This window comes from Corella eumyota, chromosome 5, assembly GCF_963082875.1.
Source record: "Corella eumyota chromosome 5, kaCorEumy4.1, whole genome shotgun sequence".
In the NCBI taxonomy this organism is placed as follows: Eukaryota; Metazoa; Chordata; class Ascidiacea; order Phlebobranchia; family Corellidae; genus Corella; species Corella eumyota.
Genome location: NC_137494.1, coordinates 6,325,863 through 6,346,619, shown reverse-complemented (window position 1 = coordinate 6,346,619; position 20,757 = coordinate 6,325,863). Strand labels below are relative to the sequence as shown.

At 33.5% G+C, this 20,757-nt stretch overlaps 3 protein-coding genes across 3 annotated transcripts; all 3 read right to left on the bottom strand.

Moving 5' to 3' along the window:
* Positions 1–1,100: 1,100 nt before the first annotated feature.
* Positions 1,101–4,382, bottom strand: LOC145753702 (solute carrier family 2, facilitated glucose transporter member 1-like). Its single transcript, XM_082570126.1, has 9 exons — positions 3,804–4,382; positions 3,485–3,705; positions 3,187–3,329; positions 2,775–2,893; positions 2,361–2,497; positions 2,138–2,288; positions 1,911–2,049; positions 1,652–1,848; positions 1,101–1,572 (listed from the first exon to the last, which is right to left on the bottom strand). Exons 1-9 carry the CDS (start codon positions 3,959–3,961, stop codon positions 1,362–1,364), a joined length of 1,476 nt encoding a protein of 491 aa, XP_082426252.1. The 5' UTR covers positions 3,962–4,382; the 3' UTR covers positions 1,101–1,361.
* Positions 4,383–6,029: 1,647 nt separating this feature from the next.
* On the bottom strand, positions 6,030–10,624 carry LOC145753371 (uncharacterized). Its single transcript, XM_082569784.1, has 13 exons — positions 10,549–10,624; positions 10,318–10,410; positions 9,579–9,704; positions 9,175–9,333; positions 8,945–9,097; positions 8,488–8,674; positions 8,023–8,138; positions 7,794–7,932; positions 7,461–7,613; positions 7,222–7,316; positions 6,928–7,119; positions 6,682–6,824; positions 6,030–6,354 (listed from the first exon to the last, which is right to left on the bottom strand). Exons 1-13 carry the CDS (start codon positions 10,592–10,594, stop codon positions 6,145–6,147), a joined length of 1,812 nt encoding a protein of 603 aa, XP_082425910.1. The 5' UTR covers positions 10,595–10,624; the 3' UTR covers positions 6,030–6,144.
* A 5,343-nt stretch (positions 10,625–15,967) lies between these two features.
* LOC145753370 (DNA topoisomerase 2-binding protein 1-A-like) lies at positions 15,968–20,703 on the bottom strand. Its single transcript, XM_082569783.1, has one exon. The coding sequence runs from the start codon at positions 20,701–20,703 to the stop codon at positions 16,048–16,050; it is 4,656 nt and encodes a 1,551-aa protein (XP_082425909.1). The 3' UTR covers positions 15,968–16,047.
* Between the last annotated feature and the right edge of the window lie 54 nt (positions 20,704–20,757).

Sequence of the window (20,757 nt, the reverse complement as noted above, 5' to 3'; positions counted from 1 at the left end):
AAATAGTCAATAATTGTTATTAGACGACGACTAATACCATCGCTCAAAAATATAAGAACAACTTTAAAACAAACAAAAACCCTAGAAAATTAAACCCAAAAGAAACTTATAGATATACAAAGCCTTTTTATAAAAAATAATTGCATCCTAATTAACTAAATATTTAATGTTTATACATTAAGTTACTCAGATAACATTGACAAATTTTTTTCTTAAAAAATAATGTCTACAATTTTTAATATGATTGAATTGGGCTCTTTATTTTAAAATACTAAATAGGTGATGGTAGCCAAAACAACATTAACATTATAGTGTTTATACCACATACTAAAAAAAATTAGTTATATAAGTCTTAAAAACGTTAACTACAAACATGAAGTTATAATATATAAAAAGGTTTAACCATGATTTTATTTAAAGAATATTAAACTAGGTAAATACAGGAAAGTATACGATTTTAATTGTTAGTATGCAAGTCATCACAATTGTTAAATAACGAAGATAATTTTCATATTTTTAATACAAATGCCTTGAACTGTTTATTTAGCACTTATTTTCTGTTTGGAATCGGAACTTATTATGTTGATTAAACAGGCTTGGCCACTTAATGCATCATTATCTATCTGCAAAAAGGCCATGACTTGGTCGTTTTTATTTGCTTTGTGGGCTGAAGAAATTTTGCAAGGTTGTATATAACAAAGCATTTTCTTCATATTGAAAATTCTTTTGAGTCAGTTAAAATATTAGGCTTAGCAAAACAAAATAACGGATATTTACAAAGTAAACAATACAAATGCGTGATAATTGTTCTTTTATTAAACAAATATTTTAATTAAGTCGAAATTTAATATCAAGCCTGCTTATTAAGCATTAACCGCACAGCATCAATAATTTAAATAAATCCTATCACTACAATTCAAAAATTATTTAAACATGGTTAAATAACCTACTAGTATTATATTTGGTATAATGCTGATATACATATGGACAAACGCTGGTCCTAAGGCCCGATGAGACTAGTTAAATACATTTTAGGGTAAGACAGAAAAAATATATCTTTCTGTATAACCTAATTTTAAAAACACAAAAGATTTCTTGAATTCCATGAAACTGTGATTTATTTATTTTTCGAAGCAAGTATATACAATGATTAGGCAAAATTACACTTTTTAACAATACACATAGCGTTTACTTCTACAGCGGAATTACATAATGCGTGAAACCCAAATTCAGCAAAACAAAAACATATCTGCGAAAAAGATTTCTTCTATTATTTCTTGTAAGAGTTGAAAACGAGATCTGTTTAAAAAGCTAAATATTTTTGTTACAATGCCCAATTACGGGTGAAAAAAAGTTTACGATCACAATTTGGTAGCCTTTCCGTAGTAGAACTCATTGGCTAGAGCGCTAGTTTCTGGGTCGCCGTCTTTATGGAACAGAGCAGTGATTTCGTGAATGGTTTTGCCTTTGGTCTCTGGCACCTTAAAATAGGTAAAGGCGGCAAAGAAGACAAGCAGGGCAGCAAATATCAGGAACGAATATTCGCCTATGGCAGCGTCAAGAGAAGGGTATCTAAGTACAAAAACAATTTTTTTAGAGTTTTTTTTATTTGAGAATCAACACCCCTTTGTAAACTTTGGTCTGAACTTACGCCAACGCAACGGTAAAGTTGCCGAGCCAATTTACCAGCCCGGCTATGCTGACAGCACTCGGCCTCGAAGACTGACTAAACAGTTCGGAAGTAATAAACCACGGAATGGAACCGGGACCGCTTTGGAAAAACACGACAAACAGAAATACAGGAATCAAGATAAGCCACGCGGTTATGGATTTGATGGCTAAGAAAACCTTTAAAAAATTTATATTTTTTAATATTTTTTTTCAGTATCACTTGAAACAGTAAAACTTACCACGAGGGCTACAGCGCATGCGCACATCCCAAGAAGTCCAACGAGGTGTAGAATCCTTCGGCCAGCTCTCTCGATCAGCGAAGCACTAACCAGCGTCATAACTACGTTAATCACACCGATCGCCAACGTCGCAAGCCCGCTAAAAATAACACAGATTAGGTTAGGTTTACATAACACATGTTTGTTTCCTGAATAATTAATCCGTATGAAAACCGCGTGCAGCTTACGTATACATCGGCGGTATTCCAGCGGCCAAAAATATCTGCGTGGAGTAATAAAACACCGCGTTGATTCCCGACAATTGCTGGGACAGCTGCATGACAATGGCGATAAGGAGAGGCCTTCGAAGATACGGAGTTGTAAACAGCTCAGAAATGCCTTAAAATTACAAAAATGTTAAAAAAGCAGTAAAAAAATAGGAGGAAATGATTTGAATTTATGTTTTCCTACTTGTTTTGTGCTGTCGAAGGTCGTCAGCTTGCTCAGTTTTCATTTCATGTATTTCCTCTTTGTAATTATAGTTGTTTCCACGCAGCCATTTTAAAGCTTTAACTGCTTCCTCTTCACCCTGAGTTGCCAGCAAGCGTCTGTTTTAACATTAAATTAATTTTAAAGCTAAACCAGTACTATATACAATGTAAATAATACCATCCTTTATATTAACACGAAATTTGTAAATAGATATGAGTCTATAATGCAAACAAAAAGCCAAATAATGAGATATATTAATACAAAATACAGTATTAAAATGTATATGTACATATTTACAGTTAAATATATTAAAAAAAATGTATATTGCGATAAGGTAAAAGTATATTGCATCATAATTTTTTCAGTTATAAGTAAATTTGATGTTTAAGTTACCTTGGGCTTTCCATACAAAAGGGAATAATGATGATTTGATAAACTGCAAAAATGCCAGTTATTCCAAGCAAAATACCCCAGTGTGATTCTGTACCTAGAATCCACTGCAAACCCAATATCTGTAAATCAAACAAAAATGTTCTTAGCTAAAGTAAATTGATTTAAACACTAAGTAAATAATTAACATGGCAATTAGGACCAAAGGTTAAGCATTTGAATACTACTACCAAGGCCAAATTAATTCATCAAGTCATGGGTGAGTAAAAACTATTTAAAAAAAAATTACAAAACAATATAAATTTCAATGGTATAACGTCAGCAAAATTGTTTTTTGTAATTTAATTGTTTTCAATTATCAATGTTGGTATTTCAATAATATAAACCTTTTAAGCAAAGTTTGAAATTAAGAAACCTGGGATAATAGGAGGGATGTAACAATTCCTAACTGAGCGAGAATCCCAAATATTCCTCGATATTTGACTGGTGATATTTCAGTCAAATACATTGGTGCTATGCCCATGTTGATGCCACAATTTACACCAATAACTAATCGACCTAAAAGTAAAAAATTTAAATATAAAAAAAAATTTAAATATATAGGCTTATATTTAGATTGTATATCCTGACTTCCGATTCAAGTAAAAAATTTTAGCATCAGTAACAAAAATGCTATTATTATATACAATTATTCCTCTAAAATTATCAAATACCAATAATGAGCATTTCAAAGGAATTAGCTGTTTGAGAAAATCCCATAAGAAGAGCTCCAATGATAGCAAATGCATTGTTGTAAAGCATGGATTTTTTCAAACCAAACTTGCTTGCAAAAATGCTGGCAAGAATTGAACCAATCATTCCTCCAACAGCAAATATAGCCACAGTAAACCCCCAAAGCAAGTCAAGATCTGATGAGCTGATATAGTGACCATACCTGTGAATAAAGAAAACAAATATATATACCATATTAACAAAAATACATACCAAGACTTATCAATTTATATTTTATTTAATATACTATTATTTACTTACCTTGCTAGAAAAGTAGCATTATAAGCCTGTTCAATAACCACTTGTGGAGAATTTATAACCCCCGTGTTGTAGCCAAATTGAAATGTTGAACCAACCACGGCCATAGAAGTTGCCATGACAAGGTTTGCAGTGATTTTTCCATTATTGTCAGAAGACATTTTGAGAACACGCTATGCTTTAAACACACACCAAGATGAGTTAAAGCAAAACAGCCTGGTTAATATAAAACGAAACTAATTTACTTGGCTGATTAGAAGAAAAAAACTTTCATTTTTTCTTCAACATGGTCGCCAACCATGTTTAGCCGAATGACTACATTTTAGATTGCCCCAGCTTTTAAACACGCTTTTTCACAAAATATTTCCTAGTCCAGTCATTTGTCAAACTGGCATGACAAACACTCCCTTTTGTCTGTTTGTGTGATTTTGTACATCTATCTTTCAGTATATTTATGCAAGTCATACTAACCCTTAAACCACGACCTCGCACGTATATTCTTATAACCTTTGTGACTGAGAACGGCTAGGTGTTTACCTATCTCCCTACATATAATACAACAAAGGAAATACCCAACTTAGGTTTTGTCGGGTATAGCACATGCAAACCCTCTCTTTATATATCATCATCATCAGCGCATAAGCATGTAGCAAACCGCACAGCGCATGATATTTGTGTTTTCGAATCGTGACGCCATGTCATGCATGGTCACGTTTTTAAAGTGTAGCGAATGTTTTTAAAGTGTAGCGAAATAGCGAATGACTTACTCAAAGTGGTTATTTACCAGATTTAAAACCCGCAATTAAGGTGGATTAACTGTTCAACTATTAATCTATTATTAAATTTTAAACTAAATGGTTGTAGAAATTTAAAAACTGTTAAGTAATTTAAAAAACGTGAGGTTTGATAATTTTAAACTTTTTTAATATCAACCCTTTGCTTATATAGCGTAACATAACTTGTAACAACTACCTCACTAGCGAAGCATATACAGCGTTTTAACTATTATAGTAACCAAGTTAAGCTTTAACGTAGCGTGAAGTATGCCATATAAGCCTTCCTTAAAAATATGTACAAGCATAGGGCCCTATAGGCTATCTTCTGTATTTCATTTCCCACGTTTATTGATTTTTCAGAAAACTAGATTAAGGCTATTAAATGAAAAAAATAGATTCTGTTTATCCCCTAAGCGATTTTGCATTTAAAAAGGGAAAACAACACATATTGTTATTGTAATGGATTTATTTTTTGTGAATTTAATGGTTTCCTTACTGATAAAACATGTGGCCTACTATATTTGTTTACTATGTAATGTATTAAATTTAAAAAATAAACAATAGCTTCGGTCTAATCAACATGTTGTTTTTAATTAATCAAAGACAAGTTAACTACTTAAACAATAATAAAAAATTTAATTTTAAACCTGACATAATTTAAATTAGTCTATACAAAGTGTATTTTATAAAAAAACGCTTAAAATAAACGCACTTTTTTTTGTAAGTAATAAGTTCTTTTTGTAAGTAATAACTTTACTACATTGTGGTAGCCTTTGTATTGTGGTCACGGCTTTAGCTTTAAATAAAATACATCGCATTGTTTTTTATTTTAAAGTTCCCTACAAAAACGCCTAAGTCATATTTGGTAACCTTAAAATTTGTTGCCTAACGTTTCAATCTAACTGACCTTTGTGCTTACTTTGTAGGCCAATTCCAGGTAGAAGAAAAAAATGATTCTTAACATGTTACCTACTATAACACATTCAAGAAATAAGACTACATTAAAACAATTAAAGTTTTAAAACAATTAATGTAGTTGAATTTACTTTTATTGTTCATTTTAATGCAAAAATGTTTTTATAAAAGAGCGTATAATAAATAAATATATTCAAAAACATCTGTACAACTCAATTAATCTAGCTATTTTTGAAAAGTTTTTTTTTTAATTTTTCAACGCGCAATAGCTTAAAGAATAAAATATTTCTGTCATTAATTAGTAGTTACTAATACAAGTAAACACTTTTTAAACCTTTCATACCAGTTAAAACATGTTACCATTTATGTGAATTTTAAATAAAAAATTACAATAATAGTAAATAGAAATACCCAAATATAGATTTAGTCAGAAACAAAAAAACCACAATATAATTAAACTAATTAAATAAGTCAGAAAAATATCAAACGAAAGTTATTTACATTGCCCTCACACTACCTTTCAGACTGCGATAGATACAAAATACGAAAATCCAAAACGAAACAAAATGTTAACAAACTCTGGCCTATGGACAACTACTTGGAAGCAGATTCCAACAACAAAAAACATGACAACAATAAATAAATTGAAAAATTTAGGCACAACAATTTTGAGTCACTTCCCGAATCCAACTAGAAAAATGGTTAACGTCTGTGTAAATAGCAGGCTGTCGGTCATGCTCTAGCGTATTACAGCTTGGTGATCCGATGCTGGTTAGGCCATACAACACCCAACGTTGAATTGGTCTTCCAGATCTGTCGACACCTACTGATATCGGCCCGGCAAGTGGTCCACCCGAATCGCCCTAAAAATAATTTGTATTCGATAATTTGATGACGGTGTAAAAATAGTTTTTAGAAAATTTCTCCTTTGGTAAACATATGCCGCGGGCGTAAGTTAAATTTTATATTTAGGATTTGAGCAATTTCCGGTTACTTCTGTGAAAATTTTACATATAGTCTACAAAAACCTTAAGTTTTAAACATATTGATTATAACATATTGATCTTACAAAAAGCTCAAAAAGAAAAAAATTAATCCTAAGCACAAAAAACTGTTGCCATCAGGTAATAATGCTAAAAAATTCAGTAAAATTTACAAAATTAGATTTGAGATTGATAAAATCTACTTACAAGGCAAGTATCTTGATTTCGTTCACCGCCTGCACATAAAACACCGGCTGGATCTTCAAATCCGGGGACATTTCGTCGGCAAAGGGTTTCGTTAAGAATTCGAACTCCCAACTGTTTCAATGATGTTGCACCAGGACCGACATCTATAAAAAACATTTATATTTAAAAAAAATGCAATTTAAAATTCAAGAAATGTATTTATTAGGAACAAATAAGATTTATATTTGTATATTACAGGTTACTTACTGTTTGTGTCTCCCCAGCCGGTAGCCCAAACAATATCCCGAACACTCGGTCTTCTGGTTGGCATGCATGCAGGTTGAGCGTATGAGTTAAATTCTATGGGTCTCGTTAACTTAACCAGTCCAATGTCGTTTGTCAAAATACCTCTGTTTACGCCAGTTATAAAGTCAGGATGCTGTTGAACGTAGGCAATACCTGATAAACGTACAGGTATTAAAATATGGTGACATTTTAATTCTACATTAAGGTTTAAGTTAGTTTGTCAAATTACGTAAATGCATTTTTTGAAATACATACCGTCTCTTCCTTCGAATGCTTGGACTTGAGTTCCATGCTTTTGCTTCCATCCTGCATATCGTCCAACGTGAATAGTGTAGAAAATTGCATCCAAACTGTTTAAAACACAAAAATATAATAAATACTTAATAAGCCAAGACAAAGGCAGCTTGAAAACGATTTGTTCTAACATATTTAGAACAAGCCTTAAAGGCTATACCAAATTAAATTTCTTTGTTTCATTAGAATTTTAAACTTACTCAGGTGTTGACGACTTGAAGCTTTGTTTGTTAAAACAATGAGCGGCTGTAACAAGCCATCTTTCGCAAATAACTGTTGCACCACACAAGAATGTTCGTTCTCCCTCTGTTTTTAACAGCATGGCCATCCACGGATAACTGAAGGGGTAAGCTCTGTAGGCACAAACAAGTCTTTAAGGTTGCGGTTATAAGAAGTAAAAGCGCGCGAATAAACTATTAAGCTAAGCACAATATAGACATTTGCCTCAAGCTTTGCTAAACCGAACAACTGGTATGACCGCCTTGGCGAAAACAAGAATTTAAACCGCTGTGGTAACATTTTCGAATTCCTACCTTGTGCCACCAACAATTTTCTTTAACGAGGCTTCTGCTTGCGTTGGAGGGGTGAGAGTTGATCCTGGGTAAAACCGAGGGCGCCCGCAATCTGTGGGGAAACACTGAGGTACTGGACGAGGAACTTCGACAAAGTGGCCTAAGATAAAACAAAAAAATCAGTAAAAAAAATGCTTTCATGTTTATTTAAATTACTAGTGCTTAAAAAATCGACATTATTTTAACTTACATCTCCCCCATTGACACATCCTTCTTCTGAATGGTGGTAGAACAGTAGTAGTCGTTTCAAATCTTGGAGTTGTGGCAACAGTGGTGGTTGTGGTAGTGGGAGCAGTCGTAGTAGTTCTAAAAGAGAAGGATATATTTAAAGCATAAAAATAACACCAAAAGTTTTAGCGGTTGCGGTACAGACTGTTACGTCATAATGTTAAATCCTGACACATTTGACGACCGCCCTTCGGCATACTTGGCCTAATGTTAGCAGACCATAGGCAATTAAATTTAATTGCATAAACCGCGCTTATCTGTTTGATCTAGAGATTATTTGTTTAAAAACATAAACACCCTTTATAATTTGCAAGTCGGACTAATGCGGATTAATTTTTGATTGATTTGACAAGTGAACTTTGATAAATGTTTAATTGTAAAATATATCAAATTTTGAAAGGTTTGCTCGGCCTAAGAATAAACTTACGTAGTAGTTGGTTCCAACAGAGTTCTGTTTCTTTTTTGTTGGGTTAACTCAGACAACGAATTGCTAAGAAGATCCACAACGGAAAAGCCTTGGAGGTCACCACCGGTGTTGCGTCGAAGCAAATCGATAAATGTGGGCTCTTTGGTTGTGGTTGGTACCTCCGTAGAATTAATTATAGTTGCTGCAACTAGAAGAAAAATGTTAAGCTTTAAAACTACTTGTTTTGAGACATGGTGACTTGAAAACTATGCTTAAAAGGTCTATTTTGAAAATAAATGTTCAGCAAGCAATTTGTTGTGATTGACAGTATGTTTAATAATCCTTAATAAACCCAGCCTTAGCCTAAGGCCTGTCATGTTATATACTTATTACTACAATGTGCATATAAGATTTCACGGTTACACAATCTTTAAAGCTTAACATATTTTTTACGTTACGTTATTTTTGTAGTAGTTACCTTCCGGCCGGTAGCACTTATAAGTGGATCCAACCTTTTGGTAGCAGCAGCCTAAAGCCGTGCAAGTTGACTCAAGGACATTGTCCGGAGTACACAACTGCATCACACCGCTGGGAACTTGGCATTGTGGTGCGGGACATTCCTCTACAGTTCCTGTTAATGAATCAAATTACCAGTTATTAAATATGTTTTCTACAACAGTAAATTAAAAACAAAAAAAATATACGTACGGGAAGGAAAATAACATCTGCGTCGTAGATTTGTGTCCGTTTCATCATAACAACCACGGATGGTAAGACATTCGTTGAATCCAAAGTTTCTGTTCGTCATTGACAATCGCAACCGTTGTTCGATGGAAGTACACGAGAAAAGGCAGGGTCCACTAAACTCTACAAAAATAGATCAAACATATCGATTACATTTAAAGCATTTTAATGGGTGTTACTGTATATACACAGAACAAATGCTTAGCTGTAGACGGTCGTATAAATGCAGTTAAAAAATGGGCAAACCCTTACAATTGAGAGTATGCCTATAAATTGACAGGTTAACTTTAAATTGGGGAAAAGTTAATAAAAGTAACATGTATCCAGGCAGTGATGTAGACTTTTTGCAAGAAAAATAAGCTACTTACGAACTACTGCAGTAGTACGAGGAAACTGCCTGGCAAGACCTCGTTCTCCTTTTCCTTCTCTGTCGGCCTCGGCGTTAGAGGCAAAACACCACATCGTATTCGCCTGGCTGTTATCCCAACAACATTCTTAAAAAAAATATATATATATATATTTTATACGAAATCACGTTTTTTAATTAAGTTTTTTTTTCAATTAATTTTTTGACGTATCAGTTAACATTTAATAAACACGCGTGACAATCGGTAAGCACAAATAAATGTCACGACCGCAAAAGGTTTTCATTAAATCAGCAACGGTTCAAGCACTGCGTCATGCTACCCGTTGACCAGACGAAAATTTAAATATTACGTAAGTAGAATTTAATATAATTTAGTATTTGTTTTAAAGGTTATGTATTCCAAAAACTAACAACAGCAGCGTGACATAGTGGTAAAAACACTTGCTACACCACATAAGGTCGTGGGTTCAATCCCCACTGCTCTTACGGTGTAGCGCCTTACTCGAGTAAGGCGCTATAAACAGTATGAACTCCTGCTGAGCCAGCACTAATCAGCAGCATAATTAAGGGGCAATTCTAATCTATAATATCCCAAACTGCAACAGGCAACTCGAGACTGGGCCGGGGTAACAGTTGTTACTCTATGTTTGGGTCGTGCATTCAACCCTCCTACATCAAGGATAAAGATATCTATATCTATATACTATATTACTAAATACAACAACATCAGGCTTTCCCACTTTTATCCAAGCACTGGCCCGCAGTTATGCCGGGAAACCCGCAGTCTTCTCTATCACTTGCATCGTCGTACGAACATTGAGCCTCCGCGTAAACTAAACACAAAATATACAAATCAATTTTGAGTTATAAATAAAACACAAAACATCAAATAGTTGCTTATTTGTTTGCGGTGGCATAAATTGTTTAGAATACAAATAAATTAATAAAATTCTATTTTTATTTAATCTTACCGAAAAGTAGTAATGACAGAAGCAATTTGACCAAAAATAACCTCATTTTGAAAGTTTCAAATTAAATAAAATTAACGTTTCTATGAGAATAAAATAAATAAATAAAATTTTTGATTTTTCAATAACCTTTTTTCACAAAACCTCATAACGCTAAAAGCTATAGACAAAAATCTCTGTTTTGGGTTTTTATCTTGTTAATATTATTGCAGTTACAACTGTTATCCTACTAGCACTCTGTTCCACATTATTTTGGGGCTGTTCTTTTAAAGGCCGTTAAGTACCCCCTTCCAGCCATATTAACTCATAGTTTCCGTTTTTCCTAGGTAACTTAACGGGAATTGGAAGCAATTAACACTCATTAAAATAACTCATGTTTAGGTCTAGCCGCAAATTTGGGAACAATTAAAAAGTAAAACTAAAATTCGTCTATAGACAATGAGGGCATATTTTATTTGGCATCTTCACACGAAGGTAAAGCACGGTTCCTAAAACTGCGAAACAACGTGAGCAATAAATCAATCCAGTAAAAAGATCACACGACCTAACGACACGCGATCACAATTTTGTCTGAGTTTTTTTTATTTAAGGTGTCCGTAAGAAACGACGCAATTTGCATGTCAGTTAAAGTGAAGTCAAAATGCTATAACTTATGACTTATTTACATAATCTGTGTCATGATATTTGGCTCCTGTCGCCAGCTGCGTGATTTTTTATTTAATATCGTTTCGTTTTCTAAAGATGCCAAGCGATATGGGCGTGGCTTAACCTTACTTTTGGGTTTGGTCGTCAGATTTTTTCTTAAATTTTATATTTTATTTATACCCCAAATTATTTAAAAATGAATAAATGTATTTTAACAGATATAACGTAAAGTAAGACATAATAATTTAACACGATATTTTATTTTTTATTTAACTTTTATTTTTTACTTGTAAATATTTTGCCAATTAAAATAAACAATTATTGCTAATTAACCTTATAAAATTTTTTTAACAAGTCTTATTAAGAGCATTAAGACTTTCTGCAATTAAAGCAAAAATCGTGACTAGCTAAACCGCCAAAAATCATTCGCAAAAATCTCTTTTAAAAATCTCCCCTTACTGTTATTATAGCAAATTAATCTACTCGGAAAAATCGCGTAACTTATAGCTCATATACCGCAGTCCGAACCGCATTTTTTCTTACCTTTTTCTCTTGTTTTGTTATGTTGCAGGTCCGTCAATCTGATTGTCATGCGTCATCGTGCGTTATTTTCACACCGACCGGTGCGTACCGACGTTTTTAATGACTCGATGCCCAGTTTTAACTATATAGAGTTAAGCAAAGTTTACTCATGTTCATCCGGATTAAGGCCCCTTTATCAAAATCCGGGACATTATATCAATTCATGGCAATTAGACACCTTGTTTTACAATTAACTTGCAAGTCGGATATATCGCACCGGCTTGATTAACTGGTAGTTCACCTTTGATGTTTAAATGACGAAAGCAAAGCCTAATTACTATATATTTAATTTTTAATTAAAATTTTAACTTGTGATTGGAACAAAATAAGTTAAAACTAGGGAAATTCGTTTTATTTAGCCCCACTTTTTGTCGAAGTTTTCTTTTAACTAAAACCGCATTTAAAACATCTTTAATTTCAAAACCATGTTATTACATATTTAATAGTTGAATTAACATAAAGTGTTACACGATTCGTGATACTCGTAATTAACCAATTTCACGTTTATTCAGCGTTGCAAATTGCGTGTGTAAAAAAATAAATTTGAAAGCAATTAGGTGACATTTTTATACAATGGCTTAAAACACAGCAAAGTTCCTGATAACACAAAGTCGCACGACATAATAGCAGGACAAAAACAACACCCTTTATTCAAAATGTTTGTCTTTTATTGGATTTTGCATTACGGCAGCGTATTTATAGCTAAAGAATAATAAACACTTGTGGTAAAAGGCGTGAGCTAACCACTAGGACCCTTTCAGCGCCAAGCGAAATATTACTAGATAAAAATCAAGTTTTAAAGTCTACTAAATTATCAGGTAAAGGGTCTTCTGTGGTTCATATAACTACCCGGTACAGGGATATATTTCCTGTGTGTATATGGCCACCGGTTCGGCCTGGTACATCTAGCAACGCATTGTGTACCTAGTAGCCTAAGGCTGCCAGCTACATGTTTTCGAATAAATGTTTCTATTAAAAAACCTAGTTAAGGAACTCGTAAAATATTTCTTGGGACCGAAGAAACGCAGTACCAGCTCTTTTTCTGCAAAGACAGCAGTAGGGCAACTGTTTAGACCAAAACATACCATTGATCATTAAGTTAGGATTTTTGAGGCAAATTGATTCGGTGTGTAACATTTGAATGCCACTTTGAATATATATGTCCTAAGTTTACGCTTTAAGTTAAACCGAATTCGAGGGTCTTGTAACAAAAATAAAACTAACATAAGAGTCATTTAATTTTTAAACATTCAAATTCACATCCTTAAATTAATAAATAAAAAACCCGTCGTGACAAATAATTTAAACAAACAAATTAAAGATTATTGGTGTTGATCCCCTGAACTTTGTGTTAACTAGAAAACTTGATGGTTTTATCGATAAATGCGTGTTCAATCTGTCACAAATCTTACTTGTCCTAACAACTCAACGTGTTCACACGCGGACAAAGGGCAAACGTCGCGTTTATTTATGTTTATGTCGGGGCCATAAAAATACTTGAGGGCCGCAATAGCAAGGCTGTATAAGCAGTTCGGCCAGCTAAAAAGTGCATTATGATGCATGTATGGATTAGATCACTTACTCGCTGTACGACTATGCTGCCTTACGGGCCTGTACACTGAATTTCGGAAGTTATTCGTAATCCAGGATTGTGATTTAGCACTTTTTCCACGCACCGAAATATTTTGCAGCGCAGTAGTAAACTATAAAAATACGTGGTCATTCGGCCGCCGTCTTTTCAATTGTTTATAGTTATCGCATTTGATGACAACAGGAGCGGAAAAACTCGCTCGTACGTCTTGTTTACGACATTGCGTATTATTCACAAACCTTTTCAATTTAAACACACGTGGATGTTGGTGAAAACGTGTAATTTTACGTGAATTTAGTTCATTTTTTCCTTACTATAAATAGCCGTTTAATTGTATTATAAAGAAAAGACGTAAAAGGTTATTTGTTTATTGGCATTTAATTTAAAGACCGTTGTTTACAATATGGTATTGTTAACTTTATATTTGTTACATCTTATCGTGCAAGTAGCAATGCACCAACGGTTTAAAAATGTTGTATTACATTAATACACGATACACAAGTCGACATATGTTTGTAGAACGTATCATAACATTAATTTTATACAAAAATACATCTGTTTATAGGTTATTTAAACATCAAAACAGTAACCGTATATTTACCGCAATTTTGAACGTTTTAAACTATATGATAATTGCGTATTATAAATGAATTAAAGTTTTCGATATCAAAGCAACGTAAAGGTAACTCGACCACTCTAAACTCCTATTAGAGAACAAATTTATGCTAATTTTATTGCGGGTACCATTACCAGTTCACGAAAAACTTAAACTGAATCTTAAATAGAACTTTTATTAATAAACTTTTATTGGTTGAATCATTATGTTTAAATTACTTGGTAAATGTAAACAATTAAGACCCCACCCTAAGGTTTAATTGTAATTAGGAAAGTTACATAAGTTTTAAAATCAAGAAGAATATCAATGCAACCTGAGAATGGTTAATGGACACAACAACGCCCTTTAGGTGGGAAAGGTCAAGTAGTAAAATCGTTTCAATTTTACAGCAAATCATTAGAAATATTTGAACTCGGGATACAAGTTTTCGAAACAAACAAAACAAATAAACAAGTTTCAAGAGTAAATATATAATTTAAAATTGCCCAGCACAATGGACTACATGTTTATAAAAATGTGGTTGTAGTAATAGACTAAATCAAAATGTATTGTATTTATTTATAAAAACAAAATATTTAATTAAAAAATAATCGGAAATATCATACCGGAATCTTATAACGAAATGTAAACTTATAAATTTTGTCGAATTTGTTGTTATTTAATCGGAAGCGGAATCTGTCTATAAAGTCAATCGTGATATTCTACTGACAATTAAAACAATTTTAGATGCCGCATATTTACACGGGGTCATAAGAAAACGCGTGCAGTTTATGACATTTAAAACTAACCTGTTTTTCTACTTTAAAAAGACTAGCACCCAGAATAAAGTAATATATGAATTCTAATGGGTTAAAAGAAGAAATAATGATATTACAAAACATGACAAATGAAGATGAAAGCCACATAATGTTTTCAAATTTTACCTATGTACAGTGTTACCAAAAGGTCACACGTAATTTACAACTGGTTTATGATTTGACGACCAGTGATAATTCGAATCTTTTCATTTACATCAATGTACTTACCCAATAACGAATCGTCGCAGTTGACACTTTCTAATATAACGCAATTTATTAACGACCCGATGATGATGCAACGCTTTTCTATCCCTATGTGAAATTACAGCGACCGTTTATTGGATAATGTTACGCAAAGGTGATAAAATCATAATACACATATTACTTATATAGTGAACATAATACAAAAAGCACTTTGATTTAAAATTTTTGCGGTGAAAATCTTGCCTTTCTATCAGCGAATGGCATTTTATTTGATACAATAATTTAAAAATTATGGTATATAAAATATATCAATTTTGTTAAAAATTTGTTTTAAAAAAATAGGTGTTCTGTTTAAGTGTTTTAAGAAGGGTAATAAAACAATAATTATTTTTAAAGGAAAATTTTTTGTTTTGATAACATTTTGCAACGACTTAAATAAACCTTGCCACCTTATGTAACGCGATACTTCTTAAGCAGACTGCTCTTTGAGGTCATCTAGCGGGTAATTTTTTTTCGATGTAATACATTTTTAAGTTTGGTAGTTGAAAAACCAACTTAATTATTAAAATAAATAAAATGAATGGGACTAAATTACTAAGTATTAAACTAATCTATAAGCAACTTCTAAATCTATATTGTTATTATTTAATAACAAACTAATAAGAAAATGAACTGAATAAGTTTTAAAAAGTTGAATCCAAAATTGTTATACACAAAAAAAGAAAGGCAAGTAAAAAATAATTAAAACATAAGTTAGTAAATACAAAAAAAAAAGATTTTTAAAATGGTAATTGTTTTGTTTAACAGCATACCACCCAAAGTTAAACTACTTTTAATATTTAATGTATTGAAATTTATTTGTTTAATAACCCAATTTAAATGTTTATAAAGTTTTATACTATGTTTTAAAAGTAAAAAATACCGCATTTGTTTAAGATTAATGTCTAATTTACAATAATTACAAAAAAATTCATAACATTTTGTCCATCAAGAAAATTAAACCTAAAATCTTTTGAAAATAAAATGGCAGTAATATATACTATATACAAAAAATTGGAGCAAAGAAATTAGTCCACCATTTTTCTTCTTTTACTGGGTGTACCCATACTTATATCATTGTCACTAAACTTTTGTAAAATTTCTTGAACTTGTGGAATGTAAAGAGTGGATGGGCTTGGGGGAGGATCTCTCATCAGGAATTCGGCGATGTAATCTGGTTTGCAACAGTGCACGCCCGCAGTAACCAAACCCATTATGTCGATGGAGTCGTTCACCCGTGACGGTTCAACAAAGGCGTGTGTGATGTTGAGAGGACCGTCGTAGGGAAGAGTTTTTGCAACTACAACTCCATGACCGCTTTGCAGAAGACGAGTAAATCCGATCGTCTGACGTTCATTAATGTGTAGCAAAACCTTCCATCCCTCAAAGGCCCCGAGATCTACTTTACCTTGGTTCCTTAACTTGTTCATATGAAACCTCCATCGATGCGCCGAGGCCATTAGGAGGCGCTCAAGGTCAGTTTGGGGTTGAATTGAAGATAAAGGGTTTCCATATTCGAATGCATCTTCTTTGACAAAATGTCCAGCGTCTCGGCAAGCTTGCATATAACTTGTGTGCAAAATCCATTTTCCAGCAGCAAGACATGACAAAAATTTCTCATTTCTAACAGGTTTTTTCGCTATCAGATGAGTACAACTAGGATCATATTGATCTCGGTTTAAATATATCCCACCCTGTTCGTTAATTAATGAAGCAAAGCTTAATTTATCCTCAGCACTAACCGAGGAAATAAGAAAACTGGGGGTTCTTCCTTGTCTAAGAATTTGTGACATTCTGTTCTCGTCTTCGCAATCCATGCTTGTTTGTTGTTTATCAAAAGTGTCCAATTTTTCACCACTAGCTGGGGGTAGAGGTTCTCTAAATGATTTGGTCTCGTTTTGTTTGTAACTTTCCTCAGCTTTCAGTTTATCTTGTAAACTTCTCTCTTTCATTATTCTCTCCATTTCTTCTCTTTCTGTAGGATCGTCCCAGCTCACATGCACATCTTGACTAGACTCAGTTTTCTCGGTGTTTATGTTTTCGTTTTTAATAGTAGTAGACGAGTTTCTTCTTAATAAGTGCACTGGTGATGAGTAAGCACTCGGTCCTCTGTTACTTGCAATCCTGTGTACGGCGCTAGAATTTTTTGTAGTGGACGAAATAATATTTTCGACTGTTTTTCGGAGTATCTCTCTCGCTTCCTGAGAGTCGATTGCAACATTGCTCTTTTCTTGATCACTCTCAGTCGAAGAGGAACTTTTTCGGGTTGACCTTCTTTGAATTGTTGATTTGTTTGATCGCTGGGATTGGCTCGACATATTTAACATTGGGATAGATTTATTTGGGTTAAAAAGATGGGAATATTCTGCTTCATTAACCCTTGTTTTAGTCTCAAAGCAGGCCTGCAACCAATGCGGAGAGACGATTAGTTTACCATCAGTTTTTGCTTTTCGAAATTCTTTGTTTGTGTCATTTAGTTTTCCCTGAAAAACTACATGGGTAACCGCAGAGTCATAATTCCAGCGAAATTCGCCTCCCAAATCCTGAGTCATCGAGTTTTGTTCCATTTGGATATTTGTAAGTTTTTTTGTCACAAATAATACAACTCCCTTCAATGGTTTATTTGCCACATCAGCATTTTCTGCATTGGTTTCATCAATTTGAAAATTAGTAGATTCATTATTTCTCAAACTGGTTTCACCATTTTCCAAATTAGTTATATCATTTTCAAAATTAATTTCATCATTTTTCAAATTAGTTTCATCATTTTCCATATTAGTTTCATCATTTTCCATATTAGTTTCATCATTTTCCATATTAGTTTCATCATTTTGGTTTTCAGTTTGGTCCAATGCATTACAAAGTTCGGAAATATTGTGATTCGAAGTTTCAAATTTTAAATTATTTTGTAGTTTGCTTTGTGTGTCTGTATTGTCATCAACAAATTCAAACAACAAGTCTTTAACAATTTCGTTCTCACAGTTATCATATTTTTCCCTGATGCTATCCTTTAAAAATCTTTTCAAGAAAACGCTAACAGGAGTGTCAGGATCATTTTTAATGGCACTATTAATTTGTTGTTGTTGGCACTCAGGGGTTTTTAGAAGAGCGAAACATTCCTCCAATGTAAAGGATAAATTTTTGTTTTTTCGACCGATGTAATGACTTGGTGTTTTCACGTTCATTCGTAGAAACTTGACTCTTAGCGGCGTTTCCTTATTTTCGGTTCTAAATTTTTGGGCCTTTAATTTTTTCTCATATTTTTTTACAATTTTGTCAGCTTTGTCAAATTTCGGAGGCTTCACCATTTCGTCATAACTTCTCTTCATGGCAGTATTACCAGATGCAAATACAGATTTTTTATCCTCAGTTTCAGTTTCTTTGTTCTCGGGCAAAACTAGAAATTTTTTCTCTGAAACTTTTTCACCTTTTCTTGCACACTCGTAAAGCCAATTATCATGAACACATGGTATTTCCCACTTTTGGCACCCCATAAACTTGTCACCCTCAGGTTTTGGCACTACTAAGTGGGTAGTCTTTTGCAACCTTTCATCGTCAGTTGTTGGTTGATCTTTTCTAGCAACAAGGTCTTGGTAAATACCACCCAAATCCTCGATAAAGCCCATTAAATGGTTTCTCAATGGTGGTGCATAGAGACTTAAGCACAAAACACAATCGCTTAGCGGAAAACAATCTTCAGATATTAGAAAGGGAGTTGACAAGGGGTGAAAATCTGGGGGTAAAAGTTTATTTTCTGTTATACAAGAATCCATCCAAAAATCTGTGACTATATTGTTAACAGTTTTCTCCACAGGCCAACCTGTTGCTGGCACGATTGCATAATCGGCTATTTTCTTACTGTATGCTGATAAAACTGTCCCTTTGTGGGCCTCAATTTCAGTGATTTTTTCCGATTCAACATCATCATCAAATCCATAAAAAAGAAAACTTTTTCCTTTAAATGTTAGAGCCCGTTCGGCAATTTTACTACAGTCGAGACTTTTTGAATCACTAAAGTTGGTTTCTTCAAAATCCCCTTTTTCTGTGACATCATGATAGTTCATTGTGACATTATTATCATGACTTGTGGCATCATTATTGTTTTTTGTAACATCACCACCATTATTAAAATCCATGTATTGAGACAGAACGTCTTTCATGTCGTTGAATGTAGTTTCGGTTTTCTGTTTGTCCTCACGATGTGTCATAACAGATGATTGCCCCAAAATGGTGTTGGGCCTCGAATAAATAGTAGTTTCGTTAATTGTAGTTACCTCAACTTCAGTCAAATGCTTGGGTTTTTCCACCAGATCATCACACCAAAATTGTAACTCAGGTTTAACTTCGTTTGAACTCAGACTTTGGAGTAACCATTTATAAGTTATAACCCATAACTCACGGTCTTTCTGGTTGAGTGCTTGCTTGATGGACTGAATCACCGTATCAGTAACACCAGAAGGAGAACCTACAATTATATGTGTAATACTTGGAGTAAGTTGATTGAACCTTGTGGCCCCTGAAATACTGAGTAACTGTTTTACTTTTTCCTCTTCTTTTGATGTAAACCCGACGATGTAAACACAAATGTTGTCCAACATTTGATCGTAGTTTTTCGATGTTGGAAATTTCAATAAATCCTCTTTGGCGCTGGATGCACTTGGAGGGACTAAAAAGCTCATTGACATTCTAGAACAATCAGTTATCGTAGTCGAGACTGTTTCATTTACCATCATCACACTAATGTTACTGACATCGTGTATGGCTGGATTTTTATTTCTCTTTGTTGTTTTTTTCTCAGGAGTCGAGGACTTTAGAACAGAACTTTCATGATTTTCGTCATGTTTGACAGGATATTTGTTATGGTCTTGACAAAACTTTTTCTCAACGCTTTTAAAAACCCAGTCAATGTTTACTATTTTAACACCGAACTGGCTCGCCGAAGTATATTTTTTTCCTTCAGGTTTGTTGACAACCAGATGCGTGGTAATATTTAAAGTCATAGCCCCACAATAGGTTCCCCCAAATTTGGTCACTAAATTTTGAATCATATTTTTTCTTGTGTTAGAAAACCCCGTGGCACAAACTGAACACCCAAGAAAAATTGGACATTTAAACTCGTCCCATTTTCCCTTCAATGCCGAAATGTATCTCGATTGCCCATGTGTCCATAGATGCTCTATCCATTGTGATGTCATAATTGGAATGTTTGAGCATGCGGCAGAAAAATACTTTACAGATCCAACTTCTTTTACCACTAGGTGGGTTGTGCTGTCAGTTAGAATTTTAGTAAAATTTCCTCCCATTCTTTTGATTTTATCCATGTATTTTTTTCTTTCTTTTGGCTTGAAATTGGAGAAGCAAATTTGAGTTTTATACATTGTTAAATTGTGAACAGGATACACAATACTTGGGGTTAATCTAATATCATGCTTTAAAATTGTTATCGCACATTGTGGTCCTATTACCGGGTACCCGAGTTTCACTAAATAGTCCACTTCTTCACCATCAGTGGGATCAATCACGTACATCACTTCTTCTTTAAAACTTGTTATCCCGAAAACGTCTTCTTGCTGAATATTTGTCCATTTTAGATTGCCATCGATTAGCAACTTGGATACGGCTTCTACGTTCTCTTTTCCCTCTTCTGTTAAGCCTAAAATTCGAACTTCGTTTTCAGACGGCATTTTTACGTCGTGAATAGCTTTTTAATAAGTTTTAAATGACGATAAGTTAGGCGC

Bases quoted from the DNA above. Each gene is read 5' to 3' on its own strand.
- LOC145753371 (XM_082569784.1), bottom strand. From the start codon at position 10,594: ATGAGGTTATTTTTGGTCAAATTGCTTCTGTCATTACTACTTTTCG. The intron at 9,334-9,578 runs GTAAGTAGCTTA...CTATTTTTGTAG, and splicing joins TCGTACTACTGCAGTAGTTC to AGTTTAGTGGACCCTGCCTT. The intron at 7,933-8,022 runs GTAAGTTAAAAT...GTTTTATCTTAG, and splicing joins GATGTGTCAATGGGGGAGAT to GCCACTTTGTCGAAGTTCCT.
- LOC145753370 (XM_082569783.1), bottom strand. From the start codon at position 20,703: ATGCCGTCTGAAAACGAAGTTCGAATTTTAGGCTTAACAGAAGAGGGA.
- LOC145753702 (XM_082570126.1), bottom strand. From the start codon at position 3,961: ATGTCTTCTGACAATAATGGAAAAATCACTGCAAACCTTGTCATGGCA. The intron at 2,894-3,186 runs GTTTCTTAATTT...TTTGATTTACAG, and splicing joins CATCCCTCCTATTATCCCAG to ATATTGGGTTTGCAGTGGAT. The intron at 2,498-2,774 runs GTAACTTAAACA...ATGTTAAAACAG, and splicing joins TTTTGTATGGAAAGCCCAAG to ACGCTTGCTGGCAACTCAGG.